Below are 21358 nucleotides of genomic sequence, written 5' to 3' on the forward strand. Positions count from 1 at the left end.
CATGTGGTTTTTTGTCTTTGCTTCTGTTTATGTGATAGATTACATTTATAGATTTGTGTATGTTGAACTAGCCTTGCATCTCAGGGATGAAGCCTACTTGATCGTGATGGATAAGCTTTTTGATGTGCTGTTGCAGTCGGTTTGCCAATATTTTATTGAAGATTTTTGCATATATGTTCATCATGGATATTGGCCTGAAGTTTTCTGTCTTTGTTGAGTCTCTGCCACGTTTTGGTATCAGGATGATGTTGGTCTCATAAAATGATTTGGGAAGGATTCCCTCTTTTAGGATTGTTTGGAATAGTTTCAGAAGGAGTGGTACCAGCTCTTCTTTGTATATCTGGTAGAATTTGGCTGTGAAACCATCTGGACCTGTGCTTTTTTTGGTTGGTAGGCTATTGTTGCCTCAACTTCAGTCCTTGTTATTGGTCTGTTCAGGGCTTCGACTTCTTCCTGGTTTAAGCTTGGGAGGGTGCAAGTGTCCAGTAGTTTATCCATTTCTTCCAGGTTTACTGGTTTATGTGCATAGAGTTCTTTGTAGTAATCTCTGATGGTAGTTTTTTTATTTCTGTGGAATCTGTGGAGATATCCCCTTTATTGTTTTTTATTGCATCTATTTGATTCTTCTCTCTTTTCTTTTTTATTAATCTGGCTAGTGGTCTATTTTGACCTTTTCAAAAAAACAGCTCTTGGATGTGTTGATTTTTTTGAAGGGTTTGTTTGTGTCTCTATCTCCTTCAGTTCTGCTCTGATGTTAGTTATTTCTTGTCTTCTGTTAGCTTTTGAGTTTTTTTGATCTTACTCCTCTAGCTCTTTCAATTTTCAGGATAGGTGTTGATTTTAGATCTTTACTGGCTTCTCATGTGGGCATTTACTGCTATAAACTTTCCTGTAGACACTGCTTTAAATGTGTCCCAGAGATTCTGGTACGTTGTGTCTTTGTTCTCATTAGTTTCGAAGAACATCTTTATTTCTCCTTTCATTTCACTGTTTATCCAGTCAACATTCAAGAGCCAGTTGTTCAGTTTCCATGATGTTGTGTGGTTCTGAGTTAGTTTCTTAATCCTGAGTTCTAATTTGATTGCACTGTGGTCTGAGAGACTGTTTGTTATGATTTCCATTCTTTTGCATTTGCTGAGGAGTGATTTACTTCCAATTATGTGGTCAGTTTTAGAGTAGGTGTGATGTGGTGCTGAGAAGAATGTATATTCTGTGGATTTGGGGTGGAGAGTTCTGTAGACGTCTGTTAGGTTTGCTTGGTCCAGTTCTGAGTTCAAGTCCTGGATATCCTTGTTAATTTTCTGTCTTGTTGATCTGTCTAATATTGACAGTCAAGTATTAAAATCTCCCACTATAACTGTATGGGAGTATAAGTCTCTTTGTAGGTCGTTAAGAACTTCCTCTGTATATCTGGGTGCGCCTGTATTGGGTGCGTATATATTTAGGATCTAGGATCGTTAGCTCTTCTTGTTGCATTGATCCTTTTATCATTATGTAATGCACTTCTTTGTCTCTTTTGATCTTTGTTGGTTTAAAGTCTATTTTAGCAGAGACTAGGATTGCAACTCCTGCTTTTTTTTGCCCTCCATTTGCTTGGTAAATCTTCTTCCATCCCTTTATTTTGAGCCTATGTGAGTCCTTGCATGTCAGATGGGTTTCCTGGATGCCGCACACTGATGGGTTTTGACTTTTTATTCAGTTTTGCCAGTCTTTATCTTTTGATGGGGGATTTATTCCATTTACATTTAAGGTTAATATTGTTATATGTGAATTTGATCCTGCCATTTTGATGCTAGCTGGTTGTTGTTTTGCCCGTTTGTTGATGCAGTTTCTTCATTGTGTTGATGCTGTTTACCATTTGGTATGTTTTTGGAGTGGCTGGTACTGGTTGTTCCTTTCTATGTTTAGTGCTTCTTTCAGGAGCTCTTTTATTGCAGGCCTGGTGGTGACAAAATCTCTCAGCAGTTGCTTGTTCGTAAAGGATTTTTTCTTTTGTTTAGAAGCTTAGTTTGGCTGGATGTGAATTCTAGGTTGAAAGTTCTTTAAGGATGTTGAATATTGCCCCCTATTCTCTTCTGGCTTGTAGGGTTTCTGCTGAGAGATCTGCTGTGAGTCTGATGGGCTTCCCTTTGTGGGTAACCTGTCCTTTCTCTCTGGCTGCCCTTAACATTTTTTCCTTCATTTCAACCCTGGTGAATCTGATGATTATGTACCTTGGGGTTGCTCTTCTTGACAAATACCTTAGTGGTGGTCTCTGTATTTCCTGGACTTGAATATTGGCCTGCCTTGCTAGGTTGGGGAAGTTCTCCTGGATAATATCCTGAAGAGTATTTTCCAGCTTGGATTCTTTCTCCCTGTCACATTCAGGTACACCTATCAAATGTAGATTAGGTCTTTTCACATAATCCCATATTTCTTGGAGGCTTTGTTCATTTCTTTTCACTTTTTTCTCTAATTTTGCCTTCTCGTTTTATTTCATTGAGTTGATCTTCAGTCTCTGATGTCCTTTCTTTTGCTTGGTCAATTCAGCTATTGAAACTTGTGTATGCTTCGTGAAGTTCTCGTGTTGTGTTTTTCAGCTCCATCAGGTGATTTATATTCTCTAAGCTGTTTGTTCTCGTTAGCATTTCATCAAACCTTTTTTCTAGGTTCTTAGTTTCTTTGCATTGGGTTAGAACATGTTCTTTTAGCTTAGAGAAGTTTGTTATTACCCACCTTCTGAAAAGCCTGTTGCTGTCAATTCATCAGACTCATTCTGAATCCAGCTTTGTTCCCTTGCTGGTGAGGAGTTGTGATCCCTTGGAGGAGGAGAGACATTCTGGTTTTGGGTGTTTTCATCCTTTTTGCGCTGGTTTCTTCCTATCTTTTTGGAGTTATCTATATGTGGTCTTTGTAGTTGGTGACTTTCAGATGGGGTCTCTGAGTGGACATCCTTTTTGTTGATGATGAAGTTCTTTCTTTCTGTTTTTTAGTTTTCCTTCTAACAGTCAGGCCCCTCTGCTCTAGGACTGCTGGAGGTCCACTCCAGACCCTGCTTGCCTGGGGATCACCTGCAGTGACTGCAGAACAGGAAGGGTTGCTGCCAGTTTCTTCTTCTGTTGTCTTCATCCCAGAAGGACACCTGCTAGATGCCAGCCTGAGCTCTCCTTTATGAGGTGTCTTTTTGGATATATGGGGATCAGGGAGCTCCTTGAGGAGACATTCTGACCCTTATAGGAGCTCAAATGCTGAGCTGTGAGCTCCATTGTTTTGTTCAGAGCTGCTGGATAGGTATGTTTAAGTCTGCTGCAGTGGAACTCTTAACCACCTTTTTCCCCAAGCGTTCTGTCCTGGGAAGATAGGGATTTATTTGTAAGTTCCTGACATGCTGCTGCCTTTTTTTCAGAGCTGCCCTGCCCACCTAGTAGGTAGCATAGTCACAGTCTGCCAGCAGAGGTGTTGCTGAGCTGTTGTGGGCTCTGCCTAGCTGCAGTGTGAACTTCCTTGCAGTTTTTTTATAGAGGTATAGTTAGAACTCCCTCGGTAATGGCGGTCTGCCTCTATAATGGCGGATTGCCTTGGTAATGGCGGATTGCCTTGGTAATGGCGGATGCCCTTCCCCCCACAGAACTGGACCGTCCCGGGTCCAGCTGCACTTGCTGTGAAACTCTCAGTCCAGGGTGTTTCAGATTGCTGGTCTTTGTGGGGGTGGGACCTGCTCAGCTAGATCACCTGGCCCCCTGTTTCAGTCCCCTTTTTTTCAGTTGAATGAGCAACTCTGTCTCCCAGGCATTCCAGGCGCTAGTTGAAACGGCTGCCCAGATTTGTGTGTTTTTGTGTGGAGACCTGCTGTGCCAGCTGAAACAGCCATACTGGAAACTCTTGGCGCTTTTCAGCCCGGGAATCTCCTGGTCTATGGGCAGTAATAACATTTGGAAATGTGGTGATCACTCACCCTCTGCCTTGTTCTCCCTGGGAACTGCACTCCAGAGCTGTTCCTATTCAGCCATCTTGGATCTGCCGAGAATCTAGATCTTATTGCATGTTACTTACTTTTCATTCTTGTTTTTGATTTTCTTTCAAGAAGCTTAAACACATAAACTTTTATTTCTAAAAGTAGGTCATGATAGAAAAATGTTGAAGGTTCTGGAAAACCACTACAAAGAACTACTGCTAACTTTTCAGTGCATTGTATAATCATAAAATGTATTCAGGTATACCTAGTTGGTGTATTATGTATACTGTTTCGAATCTTGCTTTTGTAGGAACCTCTTGATCATAACCTTTTCCTTAAATACTTTTGAATTTCTGTGTAAGAGCACATTATAGTAATGTTTAATAATTTATTTCCCCAATCCCCATGTTGGTATTAAGATTATTTTGTATTTTTTGTGACTAGAAATAATGCAGAAATGATCTTCTTGTCCATGTCCCTCATTATTTGCTTTGGGAGGATTACTAAAAGTGGCATTTCTGGGTCAGAAGGTGTATGTGTTTTAAAGCTTTTATATACATGTTCTGCCTAGTTATCCTCCAGAAAGGTTGCACTTGTGTCCTTGCCCACTGCAGGGTTTGAGTATGCTCCCGTGGTCTCTGTACCTTTGCCAGCAGGGAGAGGCATATCTTTAAAAAATCATTTCCAATTTTATAGGCAAAATTTTCACACACATATATATATATAATTTCTTTAAATTATTTTCTTTTAAAAATTATTTTCTTTAAATTCTTCTATCCTGAGTGAAGAAGAAAGCAGCCCTATCTTCTTTTTTGTTCATTCAGAAATGAACAGTGTTGGTGTAGTTCAAACACTTTCTCAGAAGTCTAGGTACTTTCAGGATGGACTAACTCTAATCATAAACAGAAGGGTTGATTTGAATTTCCTTCTGTTCTCCTCCTCCCCTTTCATTTTATCTTAAGTTAAAAGATCACTGATGAGCTGAATTAAATGCACAGGGTATTTAGATCATTATATCTGTGCTTGTAACTTTCAGATTCAGGCTTATTCAACGAAGTAGAGTTTTTTTAAGTACTAGTTTGCCCCATTCATCCCTTTGTAAATTGCAAAAGCACGTCATAAAGTGTGTGGGTAGCATATAGAGCTGTAAAACTGTTAATGTATGTTAACATATGCATGTATTAATATTCTGAATAACGCCTGACCCAGAATAAGCTCTCAGTAAAGGTTAACTCTATTTCACTTCCTCTCGAGAATTTTCTTCTTAAGCAGGTAAGTGCATTACAATGTGTATTCATTTGTATGTGTATGTATTTTGAAGAAATCATGAAATGGTTGTGCTTTGTACAGGTCTTTGTGTTCCTTTTATGTACTTGATTTCATGTCATTATGGCTCCTCTGCTGTGAAAAGTATAACTAGATTGGATGAGAGATTGGTTTAAGTTGCAAAGGCATTTTAGGGAGGGGATAATTGTTTTTCTTTCTTCTTTAGAATATGATTAGAACTTTTTTCTTTTTTTAAACCCACTATATTTTTGTAACAGTCTAGAAGTCATTAACTTTATGACTTAGCTGTTTTTTCATTTTTTACTTCTTTAAAGGGGAAAGTACCTTTGCTTAATGTTCCATAGTAGAAGCCAGTCTAGTAGAAACTAGAACAAACTCCTATCTTGGTAAAAGAATTTCATAGTTTAACTTTTTTTCCTGATGTTTAGAGTGAAGATTGAGGCTGCCATTAGCCTCCTCCTCAAGTTTGTACCTCATTAAACTCGTCTGCAAATAAAATAGGAATAGGGGTAGGGTCTCACTGGTAAGGCTCAGTTGCCATTACTTCCCCACTTTGAAATGCTTTCAAATTTATTTTTTAGTGTTACGACTATCTCTCATTTGGACTATCAATAATGTTATGACTTATCTCTAATTAGGAGTCAGTTAAAAACTTGCATCTCTCATTTGGACTGCTTGAAATAATTTGCATATGTTAGGTAACTGTATCTTGTCCTTCCAGTTTTATTCTGCACTCTTTTGGACAAATGGTTTTTCTAAAACCCAACTTTGTGTGTGTCTCACATGATGACTTTTGATAGTTGCTCGGTGGCTAGCAAAGTCAAGGTCCCCAGTAAAATTCTGAAAGCTGTCAGCAATTGACCCCAACTTACCTCTGCAACTTCTACTTGATTCTTAACCTATTTGAATAAACCCTTTAGTCTAATTAGTCTATCGGCACCCCATTTACCTCTAGTTTTCTTGCTTTTATATGAAATACGATCTCTTGGACATACCTAACCTTTTCTTGCCAAAGCTCAATTACTGTCTTTACCGTGAAGACTTCTTCATATTGGCCCACAAAACTCATAGTCAGCACTTCCTCCTCTGCTCTTATAAGAGTTAATGACTGTTTAATATTGGTTATAGGCTATTTCATTGTATTTTATGTCTATTTCTTATGTCTCCTCCTAGAGATATTTTATGTATGTATGTATGTATGTTTAGAGACAGAATCTTGCTCTACTGCCCAGGCTGGAGTGCATTGGCATGATCATAGTTCACTGTAACCTCAAACTTCTAGGCTTAAGCCATCCTCCCGACTCAGCTTCCCAGGTAGCTAGGACTATAGGCTTGTGCCACCATGCCTGGCTAATTAAAAAAAATTTTTTTGTGTGGAGACAGGATCTTGCTGTGTTCTCTGGGCTAGTCTCAAACTCCTGGCCTGGATCTGTCTCAGCCTCCCAAAGTGCTGGGATTACAGTTGTGAGCCATTGTGCCTGGTCAAAATACTGTATTTTTGGCTAGGCATGGTGGCCCATGTTTACAATCCCAGCATTTCAGGAGACCAAGGTGGGAGGATTGCATGAGCCCAGGAGTTTGAGACCAGCCTGGGCAGCATGGCAAAACCCTGTCTCTACAAAAAATATAAAAAAAAATTAGCTGGGCGTGATGGCATTATGTCTGCCTTCTCAGCCACTTGGGAGGCTAAGGTGGGAGGATCACTGAAGCCTGTGAGGTGGGGGTTGCAGTGAGCTATAATTGTACCACTGCACTCTAGCCTGGGCATTGGAGTGAGAGCCTGTCTCAAAAAAAAAAAAAGAAAAGAAAAAAATATTTTTTTAATGTATTTAAAAAATTTAAAACTAATACATAGCTTGTGAAAAAAACATTCAAGTGTTAGAGAATATTGAAGGCAAATAATGAACAAATGTTCAGCCCTTCATTCTACTTCTTAGGTTCTGAGGCCCATTTTAATGCTTCCCTTTTTCCGGGAGCTTGGATAGTAACAAGCAGCTGGAATTCATATAGGCACCAGGTACCTAACAGACCAGTGTGGTCGTTGCTTCAATGACTGTCTAGGGTTACCCTTCTTTTGTTGAACTTCTTTTTTGAAGCAGTAGTTGTATTTAAATCTGATCAGGTTATTTATCACCTTCTGTTTGTTAACGACTTAACTTTGGTAGTAACTTGTGATTTTCCTTGCTCTTAAGTCTCAAGTCCAGCAGGCCGAACAACTATCCCTGAAGGGAGTATGATTATATTGGTTTGAGTGCAAAATATACCTCTCCCGCCCTCTCCTCCCTCCTTTTTCCCCTCTCTAGCTTATCGTTTGGGGAAAAAGTGTTTTTAATCTTCCTGCTGACATTGCCAATCATTGGCAATGTCAATCATTGGCTGTGATTAGCCATGGAGATTACAGAAAACTAGAAAGGACTTTTTTGATTTAAATAGTAATTACAAGTTGTGGATGGGCACAGTTGCCCACTCCGCTAATCCCAGCACTTTGGGAGGCTCAAGGCAGGTGTTATCACCTGAGGTCAGGAGTTCGAGACCAGCCTGGACAATATGGCAAAACCCCATCTCTACTAAAAGTACAACAGTTAGCTGGGTATGGTAGCAGGCACCTGTAATCCCAGCTACTGGGGAGGCAGAGGCAGGGAGAATTGCTTGAACCTGGGAAGGGGAGGTTGCAGTGAGCAAAGATGGCGCCACTATACTCCAGCTTGGGTGACAGAGCAAGACTCTATCTCAAAAAAAAAAAAGTAATTACAAGTTGTAAATAATTCTTTTGTGTGTATATACATTATATCTTTTTTTTCCTCTCCTTCCCCTAGGTTACAATTCAACAAACACGGTGTGTTGCGGGTAGAAGGCTTCTTAACACCAAACAAGTATGACAGTGAAGCAATTGGCTTGTGGTTACCTTTAACCAAAAACGTTGTGGGGATTGATTTGGACACAGCAAAGTACATCTTGGCCAACATTGGAGACCACTTCTGTCAAATGGTGATTTCTGAAAAGGAAGCAATGTCAACTATTGAGCCACACAGTAAGAGCATCTCTTAGGGGGTAGGATTTTTGAGCCCAACTTAATTTTTGTTGCTAAGTGACACCGAGTGCTAATTGCTTATGTTTTATTTTCACTCAGAAGTTTAGATAACTTTGGTATAATGAGGTTGCATTTTTCCTTTTGTAACAGGTTTCATCAGAGTTGGCCATCTATGTTTGGGGTTTATTTTGGGCCAATTACCAAAGGAGTGGAACTTCGTTTTTGTTAGGAAAGGTGAAGGTGAAGTGATGGTGGAATTTTTACAACCTCACCAGCAGTGCAGGTGCACTAAAAGATGAGGTCTCAGATTGGTTTATTTTAAAAACAAAGGTTCTTAATCATGAATACATTTCAAGGAAAATAAGAATGGGAAGGCTGACTCCTAGACCTACTGAGTTAGAGTCTGCAGGGCTGGGTGCCAGAGATGAGAATGAGAACAGGTTCAGATGGAAGTGACTATTAGAGTCAAGGTCTGAAGGGAATACGTGGAGGTTCTAGATGGGCATGTGCCTGTGTCCTCCACTCTTTGGGAGCATTCTCACACTGATCTGGCAGCCCAGTAAGCCACAGGGATCAGGGTAGGTGGCACAGCCAGAACTCTTTTATGACGTCTCAAGCTAGGATGTCTGGAGGACAGTACCACCTCTTCCTGTCCATGTGCCTCTGTGGAAATGAGTTATCCAGCCAAAAGCACCATGGGGCATCTGCCTTGTAAGCCTCATATTTTCTTCCATCGTTTTATCTTTCCCAGTGATTGAAAGTTAAAAGTGAAGCCTTTCCATTCCTCTGGTGTGTCTCTTTTTAGACTTTGCTTAACCAAATGTTTGAATACAAGCATCCATACCAGTCTTAAGAATTTTGATTTATTACCAGCAGCCAACTGAAGCTAGCTTCAGCACAAAAATAACTTATTGAATAGATGTGGATACTGTCTCAGAGTCCAAGGAAAAGGACTAGGGCATTCCCAGCTGCCTGGGAGAAAGGGAATTGTGAGCGCCTGGGATAACCAGAGTCATTCTTCAGAATTACTTCATTCTGTTGGGGTAGTGGAGACTCTAAGTCAAGAATCTTAGTACATTTTTTCCCTCTGTAATCTGTTTAAGACAAGCAATATTAGTTTCCACTTTCAGTAGAGATACAAAGTTTCTTTATTAAATATATTTAAGTAAAAGTAGTAGATTTAAAGAAAAATTCCTAAGTAACTGGTCTGGTAGTGGTATATACATGACTGCAATGTGGCAACACTTTTTTGGAATGTATTAGTAGCTTTGCTCCTGAATCAGCAGAGCGGTTGTAAGCAAGTGATGGTTTTTTCTTTGATAAAGGTGAGTCATCTAAAAGTGTGTGTGTGTGTGTGTGTGTGTGTGTGTCATCTAGAAAAAGGTAAAGACAGTGATCTTTTAGAGCATAATTAAGAAACTCTCCTCCTTGAAGATTTAAATGTTATTAACCTTTCCTCCTTGCCTTTTGGATTATCCTATTGCTTGCTGTTTTCTCTATGACAAGCTGGTCAGATTGGAGAGAGAAACTCACTGTGAGTGATACTGAGATAATGCCACCATACCCAGAAGAGTTTACCTCTGATCCTGAGACTGGGGAGCAAATCTCGACTATTATTACTTTTATTCTGTCTTTTCAGTGACATGTAATTATTAAATAGGTGGCTAAGAGATTTAAGAGTACTTTCTGATAAAACAGTCTTAATCCAAGTGTCCAAGGTGAAGTTCATAAAATCTCATTTGTAAGATGCCTAAAGCTATATGTATTGTGCCCTGGGCGATTACATTATAACGAAATGGCAGAAGTCCATTCAGCAGTTGGATTGATTTTGAATAAACTAAAGCTTGGTCATTTGGGTTGTATTCAGTCTGAAGAAGGAATGAGTTAACCCCAAACTGGATTAGGAAAAAGATATTCTCCATAGAACAGGAATGCAGCAGCACTGATCCAGTGTTGTTCAGGAGAGAGACACAGACTGACTGCCAGGAGTCCTGTAGTCAGGGGAACTTGGGCTTTTCTGTGACCACAAAAATGCTCATACTTCTGAAGGCTTTCTGATACCTGGTTTGGTTCCCTGATTTGGCACTCCTCCATCTGGGAGAAGGGTCCAATGTCCTGTCCAGTTTTGGAAGGCCTCTCCCTCCAGTTGTTAGGTCTTGGTCACTGGAACAGAAAATGCTGCTTGTGGAATCCTGGGTCCTGCCTTAAGCTGCTGGGTGTTTGGTCAGTGTGAGTCAGTTCTGGGTGCCTGCATCATTCCTGGCACTGGCTAAATTGAGTTTCTGACTGACTGGTGAAGGAACTGACCTTGGACCATTGTGCCTGCACTAAGTTAATGTGCAGCTGTCTCCAGGCCTCCTGAGCACCTTGGAGTTTTTAATGGGCAGTCGGATGTATGGTATCTGAATAACCTGATGCTCTATGCAGATTATTGGGTTTGTGGATCTGAGTAAATTTTTTTTTTCCATTGGAGAAAGCCTGGCACATACTGCCTTTAAATTCTGAAAGGGACTCATGACTCAGAGGTTAAGAACCACTGTTGTGTGATGCCTGTGTTGTCTGAGCTCCAACTTGTGTAACTGCTGCTGCACAGTCTGAATAGGGATTCTGCTTGGAGCTGTCTCCTAGAGGGAGGTGAGATATACAGTGAGAAGAGGCATGAAACTGAAGTACAAATTCAAGTTACTAGGAGTGCTGAGGGGATCCAGGAGTGCTTCATGGGGGAGGCAGCATTTGCAACAAAGGCTGAACAAAGTTAATCTGAAGTCTAGTCACAGGGAGGAATGACAACAACCCCTGCCTTTCATGTTTGATTTCAGAAGCTCTCTCCTTCCAAAGACTAAGTGATTTACTGGTTTTTGCAGGACAGGTTGCTTGGAAGCGAGCTGTCAAAGGTGTTCGAGAAATGTGTGATGTGTGCGATACCACCATTTTCAACCTGCACTGGGTGTGTCCTCGGTGTGGTTTTGGAGTATGTGTGGATTGCTACCGAATGAAGAGAAAGAATTGTCAACAGGGTGAGAACCGATCTGATTCTCTTCCAGCCCCTTTACACAGTTAAATCAAGTTTTTGATTGGTGGTTGGTGGGTTTCTTGAAGCATATGGAGCCAGAGTCTATAAAGAGTAGTTACTACAAATCAGTTATTTGCAGGTGCTGCTTATAAGACTTTCTCTTGGCTAAAATGTGTGAAGAGTCAGATACATGAACCAGAGAACTTAATGCCTACACAGATCATTCCTGGAAAAGGTATTTCATGTGCTGCAGTGATTTTCTTTCCCCTTGTCTTAGTTAACTCATAGGGGCTAGTAGTTTTGTTTTACTTTATACTCACCACGTTTATTTTAGTGTGTATTAAATAACTCCAGAAGTGTATTAACTCCCCCAACTTTTCTGATTAAAGTTTTGTGGAATAGTTTTCTAGAAGAAAAGAAAATGCATTTTGGGGAAGGCCTCTGGAGCAGGATGAAAGGAGGGAGTGGGAAACGTAATCATGTGGGGAATGCCAGCTGCTTCTCTGTAATGTTGAGGTTGAAAGTACCTAATACCCTTGTTCAGATGTTTGCCTCTGCCCTTTCTTTAGCCCTCTATGATGTTGGAGACATTGTTCATTCTGTAAGAGCGAAATGGGGAATAAAGGCAAACTGTCCTTGTTCAAACAGGCAATTCAAACTCTTTTCAAAGCCAGCCTCAAAGGAAGACCTAAAACAGGTATTTGCTGCTTATGCTAAATTCACCATCCGTTGGAACTGTCATTTGTCTGTAAAGGAACCTGAGACTATCAGTGGGGGAAGAGAGAGAGAGAGAGAGAATGAGAATTCATACAGTTCATGTGGCAGTTCAGAGACTCATTCTGACTTTTCACATTACTTTTGTGGACTTTTCTGTGGCCTCTTTTAGTAGGTTTTACATTTTTGTTTCTTGAAAAAGTAAAAAGTTCTAATGTAGTCTACATATTAAGTAGCCGTCTAATTTGCAAAAGGTTTTTAAAAAAAAATTGTGTATTTTGCAGAATTAAAATTATTCAGATAAGCTTCAACATTTCTAAAATTACTAAATATATTTTGCTTATGTTTATGAAGAGCTGAAGAAAATAATGATAAAATGAGCATTTAGTTGCCCGTCACTCAATGTAAAAAGTGTTCATTTTCTCAGTCCTCATGTTTCTCCTTGCTGGGATCCCTCTCCTCCCCATCATCACATGTACCCCTTGCTGTCCCCCTTCTCCCCCTTATTCCAGTAATCAGTATGCCGCATTGTGTTTAATAATCAGAACTTGACATTTCTGTAAAGCTATGGTGTCATAGGCATGATGGGAGGGCAGAAGACTTGTAATCTTTGGAGTCAGAACTGAATTTGAATTCTTTTCCACCACTTGCTAGTTGGGTTACTTTGGTTCACATGAGCTGATTTATATGTGCGTCAGCTTCCTCATCAGTAATACAGAAATAATAAGCAATATTGATGATTAGGTGTCACAGAATTATAGCACATGTAAAGAGAGGGCCTGGACCACAACAGGAGTTTGAATATTCTTTTTCCTCCTCCTTAATGTGTGTATAAACTAGCTCTTGCCAGTTTTTAAAATCATTTTCTTCTACAACAGTCATCTTAGATTTAATTTATGAGTTCTTTTAAGAGCTCATCACATTTTTAAAGCTAACTCAAAATAGCATTTCGCTGCATCCCATTTCCTTCTGAAATCTCCGCTTTACCTTTCCTGCCTGCTTCATTTATTCATTTTCAACCATGTTTTCTGTGCTTATCCTGGATTCTGGGATGAGTTCTTAGGAGAGACAGGCACAAACTGGTCATTTTAAACCAGCAAGGTACATCCAGTAATAGGGATATGTACCAGCAGGGGCTGGATGGTAGAAGAGTACAGAGGGAAATACCTGCTGTGTTTAAGTTGCTAACGTATCTCCCACCTTGTAGTTATTCTCTACTAATGTGAGATTACTGCAGCTGTGGGGATACCTAGAGCTAGCTAGCTGTTAGGTGGTTTTGTTCTGGATGTTTATCTGACTTGTTGCTCGGCTATTAGGAGAGAAGATAAAAAGGAAAATGTCATTCTTCAGCTTATGTAAAATCATCCTTTAATGCCTAACACAGACTTCTTTAACTGGAGAAAAACCGAATCTTGGTGCAGTGCTCCACCAGAACCCCTCAGTGTTGGAGCCAGCAGCTGTGGGTGGGGAAGCAGCCTCCAAGCCAGCCAGCAGCATGAAGCTTGCCTGTCCAGCCAGCACATCTCCTCTAAACTGGCTGGCAGACCTAACCAGTGGGAATGTCAACAAGGAAAACAAGGGTGAGTCTTTCCTGTTTGTTCCTAAGTATTTTAGTCCATTCATGGAGGGACTTGGCAACCTCAATTGCTGGGAGAACAGTGGTTAGAAGTCATGTAGAATGGAAAGTGCTTCTCTGGAGTCATCCTGGAACTTGCCACAAATGAAAGTGTTTTTGAAATGCAGCACCAAAGAGAACTTTTGCTGCTGCGATAGAACGCTAGCTAAGGTTGAGAGTGTGTTTGGCAAAAATGGGGTGGGGCTGAGACTTGCTTAATAAGTGATTTTTCACCTGTCTAGCCTTGCCCTATATATAAATTGGAATGTGCTGGTTTTAGTTTTATTTTTGTCATCTGTGCTGTCACCTCGGTATGCTTGATGATAAATAGGAAGAGTGTGGGCTTTGGACTGAGAGTTCCATTAAAATTTAGGGACTTCTACCTTCCGGCTGTGTTACAGAAGAGAAGAATTGCAGGCCACTTTTTTTTTTTTTTTTTTTTTTTTTTTTTTTTGCGACAGAGCAAGGCTCACTGCAACCTCCGCCTCCCAGGTTCAAGCAATTCTCCTGCCTCAGCCTCCTGAGTAGCTGGGACTACAGGTGCACGCCACCATGCCCAGTTGATTTTTATATTATTTTTAGTAAAGACAGGGTTTCAACATGATGCAGGCCACTTCTTTCATACAGAGATCCGGAACAAAATTTTAATGAATCAAATTTGACACTAAATGAAGGAATATTTGAATGTTAGACTACACCTGAATTTCTGGAAAAACTTTCGTATCACTTTAAAAATGTGATAAGGAGCTCTTAAAAGAATTCATAAATTAAGTCTAAGATGACTGTTACAGAAAAGCTATTTGAAAAGCTGGCAAGAGCACAGCTGGTGAGCTATACATACCTTACAAAGAGGAAAAAGAATATTCAAACTCCTGTGTGGTCCAGGCCCTCTCTTTACATGTGATGTAATTCTGTGATGCCCAATCATCAATATTGCTTATTATTTCTGTATTACTGATGAAGAAGCTGAAGCACACATAAATCAACTCATTTGAGCCAAAGAAAGACAATTAGCAAGTGGCAGAAAAATAATTCAAAATTTTCAGGGTTTTTCTAGAAATGAAGATGTAGTCTGACATTCAGAAATGTAGGAGAAGAATCATGGGACAAGATGCAGGAAAGCATTAAGTAAAATTTAGTCCCTATTTATTATTTACAAAAAACTTCTCAAATTAAGAACATTCTTAACAGTTAAAAAATGGACTGGAGACATCATAATCATTAATTTTTAAAGAAAAATTTGAGTTTTTTTGAGATGGAATCTTGTTCTATCCACCCAGGCTGAAGTGCAGTGGCATGATCTTAGCTCACTGCAATGCCACCTCCCAGGTTCAAGCAATTCTGCCTCAGCCTCCCGAGTAGCTGGGATTATGGGCACCACTAGCACGCCCAACTAATTTTTGTATTTTTAGTAGAGATGGGATTTTGCCATGTTGGCCAAGCTGGTCTTTGAGCTTTTTTTTCTCCTCTTTTCTTTCTTTCTTTCTTTTCTTTTTTTTTTTTTTTTTAACAGTTTCTCTCTATGTTTAAGAACACAACAAAGGATATCTGTTACCAGTCTATTAAGCATTATACTGAAAGTCTTGGTCAATGCATTGAGGCCAAAGGAAAAAAAAAATGTGTAAAGAGAATGCTGCTGATTATTTGTAGACAGTAAATACAAAAGATGCAAAATAATCTACATTTACTAAACTTATCTGTCAGGGTTGCTAGATAACATGGTCAATTTATGAAAATCCATTGTACTAGATAGTTACTGTTTTTAACATCAGTGAGTCTTATAAATAATATTAGTACTTATCCCTTAAAGTTTTTTTCCATTTCAGTAAACGGAAAGCAAGTTCTAAAGTATTTCCGTTAATACAATACTAATAAGGGATTTGCCTTTCAAAAATGTCTTTTCATCTGGATGTTTTATTTTAGAAAAACAACCAACTATGCCAGTTTTAAAGAATGAAATCAAATGTCTTCCACCCCTCCCGCCTTTAAGCAAATCCAACACAGTCCTCCATACCTTTAACAGCACAATTTTGACACCTGTAAGCAACAACAATTCTGGTTTCCTCCGAAATCTCTTGAATTCTTCTACAGGAAAGGTATGTGCTTGTTTGTTGGTACTCCATGTTGTAAAGTTGAATAGAGACAGAACAGGAAGAGGCTAGAGAAGTCAGAACTGAAAGAAAGGAGACTGAATCACATCTTTACCTTTGTAGGCTCCAAAGGCTAAGTCATTGGAGGAGGGGTTTCATTGGACTATATTTCTGAGCTGGGCCACTTTGTCCTGTTACCTCACTTCTATGAGTTGTCAAGTGGGGACAGGGGACATGCCTTTTTGCCTGGGGGTCCTGGCTTGGACTCTTCTGGATATGTAGTATATACTCATCATTATGGGAATGGGGTTTCTTGATGGTAAGGGAATGACATGTTTAAGACTTTTGTTCTTTCTCCAATTCAGACAGAAAATGGACTGAAGAATACACCAAAAATCCTTGATGACATCTTTGCCACTTTGGTGCAAAATAAGACTTCCTCTGATTTATCTAAGAGGCCTCAAGGACTAACGATCAAGCCCAGCATTCTGGGCTTTGACACTCCTCACTATTGGCTTTGTGATAATCGCTTGCTGTGCTTGCAAGACCCCAACAATAAGAGCAACTGGAATGTATTTAGGGAGTGCTGGAAACAAGGGCAGGTAATGTAGGCCTCCCTTCTTCCAGCCCTATTCAGAACCCCCTTCTCGGTTCCTTTGGCAGACTTCTGACAACCCCACGTCACCCTTTTCCCCATCTTTTACCACCTGTTTTATTCTTTATTGTTTAGGGTAAATATAATCAGGTCAGGGTATGGCCGTCAGTCTTACTTTTTAAAGCTGATGGTCCTAAACTGACATTTCCAGTCAGGTTTTCGTTGCTTCCTATCAGTCCCCATTGGGTTTTTGATGAGGGCATCCAGGCTTGGTGATTCCTATGATAAACCTCAGCAGAGGAAGTGAGAGTGACTACAGGCTGATGGGATTTGGGAGATTAGACAAAATATGGTACAAAATCATGTACCCCTACTACCTGAATGAAAACCCTGTGCTGAAGGCAGTTGTAGGTGGGCCAGGGCCATGTGGTATCATAAAGTCCCCAGGTGCCTGCCCTAAAGGGCACAGTTGTTGAATCTTAAGTGCTGGTTAATATCTTTAAGGATAATTTCTAGGCCTGCTTCTGTGCTTTCTTGTTTTGGTTTTCTTTTCTGGATCTTTGGCTTCTCTCTTCGGCCAAATGGGGTCTTTGCTAAAGGAACACTCTGCTCTTGGACAAGAATTTGGGAGAATTGCCAAACAGAAAGATGTGAGTGTTTAACCAAAAATAAATTTTCAAAAATGCTTTTCTTCATCCAGTGTACTAATAGGATTTGCTCGTTTAATCATATATAGACAAGAAACAAAACGATGGGCTGAATACAGTCTTATCAGCAGGCTTTATTGCTTGTTGCCAATATTTTAAAGTTAGACTATTTCACATAAAGGTCAGAACTTCTAGGTAGTCTTAGATAGCCGAAAGGTTTGGCAGCCTCCCATTGCCAGTAGTGAGAGGTGTCATAGGCCATATTCCTGCTTGACAAGAACAGGCTCGAGTACAGTGGGGTCACCCCGTTTCACTGGTGACTGGTGCCAGTGGACACTCCTTCCATCCCTTGTCTTCTTTACAGTCCATCTTGCTGTGAGTAATGAGATCTGACTAGGAAAGTTGATGCCTTTCTCCTAGATGCTTACTTATATAGTTTGAGAGCAAGGGGTATGTAGCAGATGAATGGTGAAGGTTGGAGGTGATTTGAGAGCTCCGAGAACTAAGCCTAAACTGTCACTGCACCATTTGAGATGGAGCACTAGCTCTATGGAAACACACCAGCAGCAGTGTGAAGAGGGACTGCCTTCGGGAGCGGGGACAGCTGCCAGAGTTCAGACTAAAGTCTTCCTTCTCTTCATTTAGCCAGTGATGGTGTCTGGAGTGCATCATAAATTGAACTCTGAACTTTGGAAACCTGAATCCTTTAGGAAAGAGTTTGGTGAGCAGGAAGTAGACCTAGTTAATTGTAGGACCAATGAAATCATCACAGGAGCCACAGTAGGAGACTTCTGGGATGGATTTGAAGACGTTCCAAGTACGTATGAAAGATCTTTTGAGGGGGTTGAGGATGTGAAAGGAGGGGACACAGGAATGGCAGGAGTCTGAGACCCAACCGCAGCATTTTCCAGGATTTTGCAGTTTGAAATTAACATCTGTCTTCTCTTCCCCTTCCTTGTTACAGTGTTTATGCTTTTGAATGCTGAGGCATTATTACCTGTTCTGTTGGTCTTTGTTGTTCCTGGACAGAACATCCAGATAGGCTCAATATCTCTCTGAACAGAATAAGTAATTTCTGTTCCATGCTGGCCTCAGAAATACCTGTGACCTTTGATTGTTAAGATGCATTGCTTTGGTTAGTTGGGATACTGCTCACATCTTCCAGAACACTGTAGAGGAGCAGCAGATTGGATTGATGACAGCTGTCAAAAAAGCACCTGCATGCAGTGGACAAAAGGGAGTGGCTGAATTTCCAAGAATGAGTAGCAGTTTAATAAGCTTCTAGGAAAGACAAGGCCCTGACACAAATCCATTAGTTAGTGATTTTTATTTTGGTGCACCTTGCTGCCTCCTGGGTACAAATGGATTTCTTTACACTGTAGAAATAAAATGGTGGATAGTTGGTAGGGGAAAATCAAGGAAAAATAATATTTGCATACTAAATATGTCAGGTTATGAAAATTTTGCAGAGATATATTTTGTTTGTATTGTTGAGGCATAAAATGCTAATTTGTCATTTATTTTGGTCTGTTTCTGAGTTACAAATAGTAACAGTTCATTTATTCTGGTTTGCCTTGCAGATCGTTTGAAAAATGAAAAAGAACCAATGGTGTTGAAACTTAAGGACTGGCCACCAGGAGAAGATTTTAGAGATATGATGCCTTCCAGGTATGATTATGAAGGTGGGGAGAGGTGATTCTGTTATTGACTTGGTAGGATACATTATTTTTTGAGGTAGTGAGAAAATAGTTTTCAAGGAAATAACAAAAGTTCTGTAGTTATACTGCTGCTCATTTTTCATTTCTAGTTTGTAGTCATCGGAGGCATGTTTATTTTTAAATGAGATGAAAAAGTGATTGGCTTTTAGCCTTGGCTGACTAATGGAACACCACACATTTTCCATGGTAGGCTCTGCTAGAGAAGAGGCTCACATATTGTTACAAGGCTATTTGGAAGTAATTGTGGGAGCTGTCGTGTCAGGGTCGGGACAATATGGTTACAGCACTGAGTCAGACGAGAAGACACCTAATGGGTAGATCTATTTTCCTGATTGAGCTTGAAACCTTGAAAAGGGTGTCACAATGATATATGCCTAAGTGTAACTTTTTGTCTGGAATTTATTGCTGAGATCTTTTGTCTGTACTATTCCAGCTGATTTGGACACATTTGTATGTTGTAAGAGTGAAAGAAGACATTTAATTCTAATCTTAAAATACTTGATGGCTCTCTCAGTCTATATGATCACAGATGTGTTTGTGCCTTTTGGTGTAGAAAGAACAAAACAAGTTACACAGTAATGAATTAGAAAAGCAATCTTATTTTGCAAATTCCTGGTTCTGTTTTTCTAGGTTTGATGATCTGATGGCCAACATTCCATTGCCAGAGTACACAAGGCGAGATGGCAAACTGAACTTGGCCTCTAGGCTGCCAAACTACTTTGTTCGGCCAGATCTGGGTCCCAAGATGTATAATGCTTATGGTAAGATGGAGATAGCTAACTTTAAAGTGGAAATAAAACAACTAAAAATGTTTGAAAAACTGATTTTTGGGGAGGGAGAGGTGGAAAACACCCATAATCCTAATGCTTAATACAGCCTCAGCCTTCATTTTTACGTATTTCCTTTCATTCTCTGGCCACATGTTTGTGTATTTCATTTTCATAGTTGGCAGTTGTAGACCATATGCAATGTTTTATTTTTCTCTTTACCTAATTTTACACTGTAAAATCTTTACATGTTGCTTAATAGTCTTTAGATCACTTTTAATGGCTGCGGGATAGGTGGGAGAATGTACTTTTATTAATGATTTCAGTGTTCGGACATTTAGGTCAATCTACTAGCATTCTAGCTGTCTTAGCATCGGCTACAATTAAATGCAGTGTTCTGTGCTGGTGGGTAGAAGTTAGTTCCTTAGGATTCAAAGTACCCTCTGAATTGTACTTTTATTCTTTGGACATGACTCAGTACTGTCTAACAACGAGGATTGCCTGGGATAAAGACTGGTTTCTACATTTTCCAGAGCCACCTTTCATCATTACAACTGTGATCTTTTTCAGTTTTACACATGGCCTTTAATTAGGGCTGGATTCGAGTTGGCCATTTTGAAGGGATTATTTACCAATTCAACAATTCACTGTTGAATGCAGTTCTAGCTGTTTTGAGTATTTCAGTGAATTTTATTTACTCATTTTTACTATTTGGCCTCCACTTGTCCTCTTGGAAATTATTTCTTCCTCCCGTAATTACTTCCATTTTCCATTTCTAGCCTTAGACCTGTGGGTGTCCTTCTCAAAAAAGACAAAGTCTGTTGTTGTCTTTGCCATGTTCTCCAAAGACTGCTGGGGAAGGGGAGGGGGAAAAGGGCAAGGACTCCAGCCCCACAATTCTCTTACAGTTGAGTCGGCCCAGGGAACCATCAGGACTATAGTTGGGGACAATTGTGGCAGGTGAGTTTTTGTTTGCAAGCTCCCAGCCGTCTCTATGCCCAAGATAGTTCTGCCAAGGTAGAGTGGGAAAAGCTGTGTGGGTGAGAAGACCTGGCAGGCACAAGGCCTCTTGCCTATTCCTTCTCAGGTCTCAGTTGGTGAGTCCTCCATGTGCTGTGGGTTTGCAGTGTGCTCTCTCAAGGTCCTGTCCCTTGAGCCCTTCAGAGACTGATTAAAGCAGCTGCATGGTTGGGATCTTGGACAAACTTCTGTATATGAGAGCATTTTTCCAATAAATTGTATATTGTGAAGTTGTGTAGTTTATCTGTGCTTTATAGAAATCCTGAAGCTTTAAAGGTGGGTATCTGAGAAATTTTCAAAAGAAATTGCTTGCTTGATTTAACTAGCTTGGCAGCAGGTCTTTTCCCCTAGACACTAATAGATGGCAGTGTTACTCTATAAAAGCTTTTCCTATGACAAAATGGTTCCCATTCAGAAATAAGCATTCAGGGGATGACAATAATGAAGATGTGTTCATTTTCGGACACCTTCTATCTTACTGTAAACATCATTAAAGAGTGGTTTTTTCAAAGGTTGGGTGATTAAGCTGTGACTCTTCAATCAAAGTAAGTGCAAAGGCTCTTTGGAGAGATCATAGAATCCAGCCTCTCTCTAGCTCCTACAACACCCCCCATTTTGCGAATGAGCAGGACTTGAGGATAGTAGAAGTACCTTGACCTGTTCAGGATCTCTGAGGGGCATTCCAGGGTGGCAGGTCTGAGACTAGTACTTAGCTCTGCTGATTGCCAAGCTAGAGCCCATCTCCCTACCCAGGCCCCACTCTTTCATCACCCAACAGCCCCTACTAGCTTTTTTTCGCCCCATAAAAGTCCATGGTGTTTTGTTTCAGGATGTTTTGTTGTCTAGGACTCCTTTCCCTTTGACAATTATGTTTTTACAATTTTGGTTTCATCTGAGTTTAGGCTCCCCTGGTTTAGAGTCTGGTTT

At 40.2% G+C, this 21358-nt stretch overlaps 1 protein-coding gene across 2 annotated transcripts in view; it reads left to right on the forward strand.

Annotated features, from left to right (window-relative positions):
* The window catches only part of KDM3A (lysine demethylase 3A), a 59526-nt gene that overhangs the window by 33291 nt on the left and 4877 nt on the right, over positions 1–21358 (forward strand). For both annotated transcript variants that reach the window (XM_032243602.1, XM_032243601.1), the window contains exons 12-21: positions 8038–8252; positions 11117–11269; positions 11405–11500; positions 11835–11962; positions 13364–13559; positions 15518–15690; positions 16050–16286; positions 17572–17743; positions 18507–18594; positions 19275–19405. In XM_032243602.1, the coding sequence (XP_032099493.1) occupies positions 8038–8252; positions 11117–11269; positions 11405–11500; positions 11835–11962; positions 13364–13559; positions 15518–15690; positions 16050–16286; positions 17572–17743; positions 18507–18594; positions 19275–19405 (1589 nt within the window). The remainder of the gene's footprint in view (positions 1–8037; positions 8253–11116; positions 11270–11404; positions 11501–11834; positions 11963–13363; positions 13560–15517; positions 15691–16049; positions 16287–17571; positions 17744–18506; positions 18595–19274; positions 19406–21358) is intronic.

This window comes from Sapajus apella, unplaced genomic scaffold, assembly GCF_009761245.1.
Source record: "Sapajus apella isolate SASKATOON/1434 unplaced genomic scaffold, GSC_monkey_1.0 scaffold52, whole genome shotgun sequence".
Classification (NCBI taxonomy): Eukaryota; Metazoa; Chordata; class Mammalia; order Primates; family Cebidae; genus Sapajus; species Sapajus apella.